The sequence below is a fragment of the Carlito syrichta genome, unplaced genomic scaffold (genome assembly GCF_000164805.1).
Source record: "Carlito syrichta isolate Samal-C Ts95f unplaced genomic scaffold, Tarsius_syrichta-2.0.1 Scaffold314382, whole genome shotgun sequence".
Classification (NCBI taxonomy): Eukaryota; Metazoa; Chordata; class Mammalia; order Primates; family Tarsiidae; genus Carlito; species Carlito syrichta.
Window position 1 is genome coordinate 96068 of NW_007258478.1, and position 8070 is coordinate 104137.

The 8070-nt window shown below is 36.6% G+C and overlaps 1 protein-coding gene across 1 annotated transcript; it reads left to right on the forward strand.

The window, feature by feature from the left end:
• Nucleotides 1-1589: 1589 nt before the first annotated feature.
• On the forward strand, nt 1590-1895 carry LOC103274105 (small vasohibin-binding protein). The gene has a single exon (XM_008071575.1). The coding sequence runs from the start codon at nt 1618-1620 to the stop codon at nt 1816-1818; it is 201 nt and encodes a 66-aa protein (XP_008069766.1). The 5' UTR covers nt 1590-1617; the 3' UTR covers nt 1819-1895.
• Nucleotides 1896-8070: the final 6175 nt, after the last annotated feature.

The window sequence follows — 8070 nt, forward strand, 5'->3', positions numbered from 1 at the left end:
GTATTCCCTGTAGGAGGATTGCAGGGTCATATGGAAGGTCGATTTTTAGAGCTTTTAGCAATCGCCACACTGATTTCCACAGAGGCTGCCAGAAGCAAAACCTCAATTTCTCAACCATCTCATCTTCGACAAAGCCTCCACCATCCACCACTGGGGAGAGGACAATCTATTCAGTAATTGGTGCTGGGAAAATTGGCTGACCATATGCAGAAGATTCAAACAAGACCCCTATCTATTCCCATACACAAAAATTAACTCTAAATGGATCAGAGACCTAAGTGTAAAACCTCAAACCATAGGAACTTTAGAAAATGCAGGACACACCCTTATGGAAATTGGAACTGGCATCCAATTCCTGAACAAAACCTGAAACGCACAGGCCATAAGAGATAATATAGACAAGTGGGACCTCATTAAACTGACAAGCTTCTGCAAAGCCAAAGAAACCATCAAGAGAGCAGGGAGACAGCCCACAGACTGGGAAAGAGTATTTGCCAACGCCAGGTCTGACAAAGGCCTAACATCTCATCTAGGATCTACAAAGAACTCAAACATGCTGAAAATAAAACAAACAAACAATCCCATTACAAAGTGGGCAAAAGACATGAAGAGACACTTCTCAGAAGAAGACATACGAGCAGCCAACAGATACATGAAGAACTATTACAGCTATTTTCAAAAGCATTCAATCTTTGTTGTCAGATAATTTCCTTAAAATTGGATAATATACAAAGTATGGACTCAAGATATTTATTGAAAAATTCAATTTTTTTTCAAATTATGGTTGCTGGATGTATGATGAGATGTTAGATTGCTTCCTTGGTATTTATTGAGTCTTCAGATGTTTTGTGTTTTATATACCATTTATTAAGTAACTCAAGTGTCTTAACTATATTGATAGGTTTCAAAACTTTGCTTCTTTTGTTTACCTGCTTAGCATATCATCTTCTGAGAGGGATGTGTTATAATCTCCAGCTGCAATTGTCAACTTCATGATTTCTCCCAGCAGTTTAGTTGCTGCTTGTGTACATACTTTAAGCGTGCAGGGTTAGTTACACATGTGTTTGTGGTATGCATGGCAGGGAATCTGTTCTAGGGTTTGCTTTATTATTGTATATATATTTAATCTTTCTCTTTTTTTCCCCACATGACCCCTTTGTTTAAGATCAGTTTTGTCAGATACTAAGATTTCTACCTTTGCTTTCTTTTGGTTCACATTAGTTTATCTTTTTCCATGCATTGATTCTCAGTCATTCTTTTCTTAATATCTATCTCTTCCTTTTCCTTAATTAGAAATAACTTTAACATTTCTTCATGTCCTATGGTCCCTATGTCCACCCCTAGCCATATCATATTGTCTTAATTTGAATTTTAGGTTAGTTTGAGTATATTTTATTTCATTTTGTCCAGGCTTTTAAAAAAAAAAAAATTCCTCCCGGCGCACGGCCCCGCCCCGGCCCCGCCCAATTTGTGGGGCGTGGGCTCGGAATTGCAGGTCCCGCAGTGGGGCAAAGGCAAAGATATCCCCCCCGCGTGGGGCATTGTCTGCAACGCGGCGGAGGCGCCCAAGTCCCGCGATCCGCTCAAAACTGACTAAGATATCCAGAAGCCAAAGCCATGGATCCACCTGCACGTAAAGAAAAACCCAAAGTCAAAGAGCCAGTCAGCAGAGTGGAGAAGGCTAAACAGAAGTCAGCCCAACAGGAGCTGAAGCAAAGACAAAGAGCAGAGATCTATGCCCTCAACAGAGTCATGACAGAACTGGAGCAGCAGCAGTTTGATGAGTTCTGTAAACAGATGCAGCCTCCTGGAGAGTGAGCCCTGTATCCATACTTGATGGGACCCTAGAGGCTTTGTTTGTGAGTGTGTTGCCAGCTGTAAGCTGAGATGGCCCATTTGGAGTCTAACACAACTAGACAAGAAGCCATTTGTGAAGAATTCTGAACTTATTGCCTATATGTAACTTCCACTTCACTGGTTCCTCCAGTCTGAGTTGACCGTGTGCTTGCTGGAGACTTTTCTTCTAAGACAGTAAATTCTTTTTTAAAAAAAAAAACAAAACCTTTTTCTAATGTTTGGGGGGAAAATCAATGTTTCTTGTAAATCTGTATATCGTCTCCAAAAATACAAATAAAGTACTAACCAAAAAAAAAAAAAAAAAAAAAAAATTAAAAATGACTTCTACATTTTATATCACTTACTATCTTTACTTTCCATATCTCTTACAGCATACCTTGAATATTTTCTTTAATTATTTGAGCATATTCTTCAATGTATGTCTTAGTGTTGCAAGCCTTTTTAAAACTTGGCATGCCTGACAATATTTCTTGTTACAATCTTACAAGTAATGGACTATTTAGTTGGATAGAAAATTCTAGACTAAAATGATTTTTCTTCAAAACTGTAAAATGTTTTCCATTATCTGTCTGCATTCTATATGTTGGCTTGCTCATTTGTAAGTGATCTTTTCTCTCTATTTCAAGTTTTTTTTGGAGTTTGTTATTGTATGATATATTTACATTTTCCTGTAGTTTCTGTAAGTGTACTTTTTTTCCTGCCAGTTATTTGGTCCTCTGTGAGGTCTTTTACTTGAGATCGTCTTTCTTTCATTCTGATGCATTTATTTCTTTTGTTTCCCATACATTTCCTCACTTTCATTCCATTTTTCTCTCCTTTGAGACTCATGATCCGAATGCTGGCACACTCCTTAGTCCTTATTCTCTTAGATTTTCTGTTATACCTCCTCTTTGTCTTTTATTGATACTCTCTGGGTAGTTCCTAAACTTTGCTTTTATTTTACTAATTTATTCATCAGCTATGTCTAGCCTATTATTTATCCAAGCCATTTTGTTCTTCATTTCAGCCATTTTATTTTTCACACTTAATATTTTTACTTAGTTTGGGTTCTGTGGTAATCTGCTCCCATTTTATATTGCTACTATCTTCCCTATCTCTGTCAGGATATTCATCTTACTTAGCTGGACTTTTGGTTCATCTGTTCCCATAATTATGTTTCTCGTGTACATAATGTCTTCTCAAGGTTTAGTTCTTGAACCTCTGTTCTTTTTTTTTTCTTCCTTTTTTAAATTATAAAGATGGGGAGTACAATTCAGGGTTAGGTATACAAACATTGATCATGCAGGTAGCCTTGCTGATGAGGCATGCCCCTCCCTCCCCTAGCAGTTTCCCTCAACTGCCAGTCCCACCCCCCCTCCCCTGACAGTTTTCTACTACTGCCAGTCACTTTCTTATAGTATTATAATTGTTCAAGTTCTGCTTATGAGTGAGAACATATGGTACTCTCTTCTTTGTTTCTGTGACAGATCACTGAATATGATCGACTTCAAATCCATCCAAGTTGCTGCAAAGTTCATATATTTGTCCTTCTTTATGGCTGCATGATATTCCATTGTGTGCATGTACCACTTTTTATTTTATCCAGTCCAGCTTCATGGGTAACATGGTTGGTTCCATGTTCTTGCTATTGTGAATAGAACTGCAACAAACATACGTGTGCAGGTATCTTTTTTGTAGAATGATTTGAGTTCCTCCGGGTCTATTCCCAATAGGGGAATTGCTGGGTCATATGGAAGGTCAATTTTTAGTTGTTTCAGAAATCACCAGAACCTCTGCTCTTTCTATCTACCCTCTTTCTCTAGTGAATTCATGCTGATTTAAATATCATTTATGATAATAATTCCCAAATTTTTATCTCTAGTTGGAACCTCTCTGTGTTCCAGACTCATATTTCCAACTGCGTATTTGACACCTCTACTTGGCTGTGTGAGAGGCATCTTCAGCTCACATGTCCCAGACGGACACTCATGCCCCCTCCACGCACACTGGCTCCTCCTGTCCCCCTCTATATTTCTTTCTTTTTTTTTTGAGTTGGAGTCTCACTCTGTCGCCCAGACTGGAGTGCAGCGGCTGCTCCCGGCCACTGCAGCCTTCCATGCCGGGCTCTGGTGATTCTTCCGCCTCAGCCTTCTGAGTAGCCGGGATTACAAGCATGCGCTACCACGCCCGGCTGATTTTTTGATTTATTGTAGAGATGAGGTCTCGCTGCCCAGGCGGGTCTCGAACCCGCGGGCCCCTCTATATTTCAATGAAGATGTTTCATTCTTCCAGTTGTTTTGACCAAACATCTTTTTATCTTCTCTATTCTTGATTCCTTTCTTTCTCACATATCCTCCATTCGGTTTATTAGAAATCTGTTGGCTGTCCAGTCACAGTATATTCAGAATATGATCATGTTATTCTACCTCTACTACTATATCTCTGGCCCAAGTCATTATCTTTTGCCTGGATTATTGCAATAGCTAGTCTTCTTATGTGGACTCTTGTCCCTTTTTACTCAACAGAGAAGATGTGGTTAGAAGGTAAGCCAGATCAAGTCAGTCTTCTGCACAGAACAGTCTGAAAACTCCCCCTTCCCCTCTTAGTGACTGTCAAAGCCCCGTTGTCATCTCCCTTTTGTCACGGGCAGAGCTGGCCGTGCAGCTCCTATGTCCTGCTCTATGTGAAGATTCGCCTCCTCCCGTGGGATCCGTCAGCACTGGGTTGAAGGCCTGGACGTGGGGGGAAAAGCACACGGACAGCCGTTCATCCCTGTGCGGGTTCTGGGCCACTTTCTCAAGTCCGAGTGCTGGTCTTCACTCACTGCATGCCCATATTCCCGTCCCAACCACCTGCTCCGAAAACTTCAGTCTCCAGCGCCAGATCAGAAATGGTAGCCCTACAGGAACTGCTTGATCAGCTCCCCTCAGTGCAGAAGGTCAGGTCCTGTAATCCCTTACTGCTTAGGACTCCTAGTGGTTCTGACTGAACTCTGACGGGAAGAATATTATTTCATCTGTAAAGATCAGTATGTATCTCTAAAAAGGTGTTAACTCATTTTAAATAACAAAACTTCAATGTTATTTTCTAAAACACACAAAATTAAAGATGACTTCCCTCAATTCTTTCTACCCTCCCACACACATTAGGAGAATCTAAAGTCTTCCATATTATTTCCCAGAGCTTATTTTGGAGGAGAAACTCATGCTACATTCCTGTCTTGTCTTGTTAGCCCACTAAAATATACCACTGATGAAACTGTATTAACATACGATTGTTTTAAATACTGGTATCTTCAATAAAAAAGTAAGAATTATAAAAAGATAGGTTATAAAACGATAACTTATTACAAATCATTTTGAAAAGCAGTAGCCTATTAAGAATATCTTTTGATTGACTACTTTGAAGTTACCTTTTAATGTGTTTCCTAATGATATTAGAAAGTTAATATATTAATTTGTTGGCATGGACTATGCACCTATACTAGTATAGGAACAATTATTCTGACAGATATAATTGTTAAAAGCTCACTTATTATCAGGGAATCTAATGTATGGAAATTGGCTATATTTCTTGATAAAATTTCCTGGATATTACTCTATTGCCCATTAATATTTGACTCTGATTTGATAAGCCCCAAGAAAAGTAGATAGATTTTATATCTGAACTTTTTGATGTAATGATTATAAATCTGCTTAGCATTGAAAGTGACTTTTAAACAAATCAGATTGCAATTACTAACTTGGTAATCAATTGATCATTGTTCATAAAGATTAGGGTAAGGGATTCTTCCAATAATAATAAACTGAAATAGTAAACCTCTTGGGATTTATTTATTTTATCAATACTAGTCACTTCAAATGGATATTTTATAGTAAAAATAAAAATAAAATTAAAGAAAGGGAAAGAAAAGAAGAGAAAATAAATATATTTTTGGAATTTGAAGGGGATTTATGGTTGAAGTAGAAATCACAAAGGAACCAGAGATGAAATTAACCAGTAGAACAGAAATAACAGTAAGATTTTGGTAATTACTGAAAATTACAATTATTGCCCTATAAAAAATATTCACAAACAAGCAAAACGACTGCTACTGAAACAACTTATTTGTTGTTTTACAAGACACTGATAGCATAATGTATTTGGTTACTAGCTACTTGGAGTAGTTTTCTTTGTTTTATAACAAAAATATGATGACTAAATTAAGGCAGGATGAAAGCTTGCTAGTTGAGGTTTTGTGGCAAAGATGTTGATGCTAATAGTGAAAACTTCAAAATCATCCTGATAATTTGTGTCATATTTATTTGTGGAAGGAGATTGTTCTATAGGCTTAGAGTTTTAGGATGAAATTACAAGGTCAATGTGTTGTCTGTAATGAACAATTATTTATTTTTCGCCAGAAAGAAAAAAATAGAATCTTTCTGAGAAATATTTGTTTAGAAATGTAGAAATTAAAATTAGAATCTTATGGGGGCAAAGTAAGATAATTAATTATTATATTCAGGCTTGATTAAATTTCTAGCCCTATTTAAGTGTAAGAAAATCAGTCCTATTATTAACAATGATTACAACTTGTTCCATTTTGGGGTTAAATTGACTATGTGTAATAATTGTTTCCAGATTTAAATTAAGAAAGTAGCATTAGCCGGGCTCGGTGGCTCAGCCTGTAATCCTGCGCCTTGGGAGGCCGAGGCGAGTGGATTACCTGAGCCCGCGGGTTCAAGACCTGCCTGGGCAACTTGGTGAGACCTCATCTCTACCATAAATCAAAAAATCAGCTGGGCATGGTGGCGCTCGCCTGTAGTTCTAGCTACTTGGAAGGCTGAGGTGGAAGGATCGCCGGAGCCCAGCGGGTCGAGGTTGCGGGGGCCGGGGGCGGCCACTGCACTCCAGTCTGGGCGACAGAGTGAGACTCCAACTCAAAAAAAAAAAAAAAAAAAAAGAAAGAAAGTAACATCATCACCACAATTAAAAAGCAAACAAAATTCATTGACTCTCCTTGTTTGCCTGACTAGTTCCAAGTACTAATAAATATATTTTAAAAATAAAAATATTAAAAATTTTTTCTGCAAAGTTTTTTCTAATTCATTGTTTTGTTTGTTTCTGATACTATAGTTACATTTTGAAAAACATTGTTTACAATTTAAATAAGTCTAGCTGTATGTTTCATTATTTACTTATTGGAAAGGTATGTTGAAGAAGTTTATATTTCAGAACTATGGAAATAGCACATTTCTTTAATAAGTGATTAGACACAAACATGATATGATTTATAAAAGATTTATATTTATTTAATTTGCCAAATAACTTACATGAAAGCATAACTTACAGTATCATAATGTCAATGTAGAATTTTCAAATCTAGTTAGTTATTAAATTCTTCCAGAAAGATTTAAATTATATTACTTTATAACATTCAACACTCTTTTGAATTTATACTAGTTCACCAATCTGAGAACATTCATATAATTGAATACAGACATTGATAATACTTTAGCAATAAAGTTAAAAAAAAATTAATACTTTCCATGGCTAACTAAAACATATAGAACCAGGGAAGGCAGTGTTTAGAGGTGCAGGTGAATAATTATGAAGGAGAGTTGTATGTTGTCTTCATTTTAAAATTCTTCTAGGTGAATGGCAGCCATTTCATTGAGATTTATTTGCAACACACTATTGCTAGAGAAATACAATTTTTTTTTGAAATGACTTTTTAGTTTCACGGTCCAATCTATTTTTGTTCACAATTGTATGTCTTCTGTAGCTCATGACATATCCTGTCCTTCCAGGCCTTAAAGTAGATTTCTCAGAGAAATGCAAAGTTAAAGAAGATAGATACTAATGTTCATATTAGCAAATAAGTTAAATTCTTCCCGAAATAAAAGGAGATAAACCAATCTTCTAGAGCAGTGTGCCAACATCAGAGGGTGGCCATTATATTTATTCGACAGCTTAAAAGCACTGTAGAATTTTATTCACTATAAGGATAAGTTTTCTCTCATAACACAATATAATGTAAGACAATATAACATGGAACCATACTGTATAAGATAGCATAGCAAATGTATCAAATATGTGTGTGTGTGTGTGTACATTTTTTACAAATATAAAATAATTCAACATTACTAGCATTTTCAAATAGCCAATAGCCCCTTCTAATTTATAGGAACTATTTTATATATTATACTTAAGTCATATTGAAGATATAATTTTGCATTATCTGATGTTGTGTAA

Bases quoted from the DNA above. Each gene is read 5' to 3' on its own strand.
- LOC103274105 (XM_008071575.1), top strand. From the start codon at position 1,618: ATGGATCCACCTGCACGTAAAGAAAAACCCAAAGTCAAAGAGCCAGTC.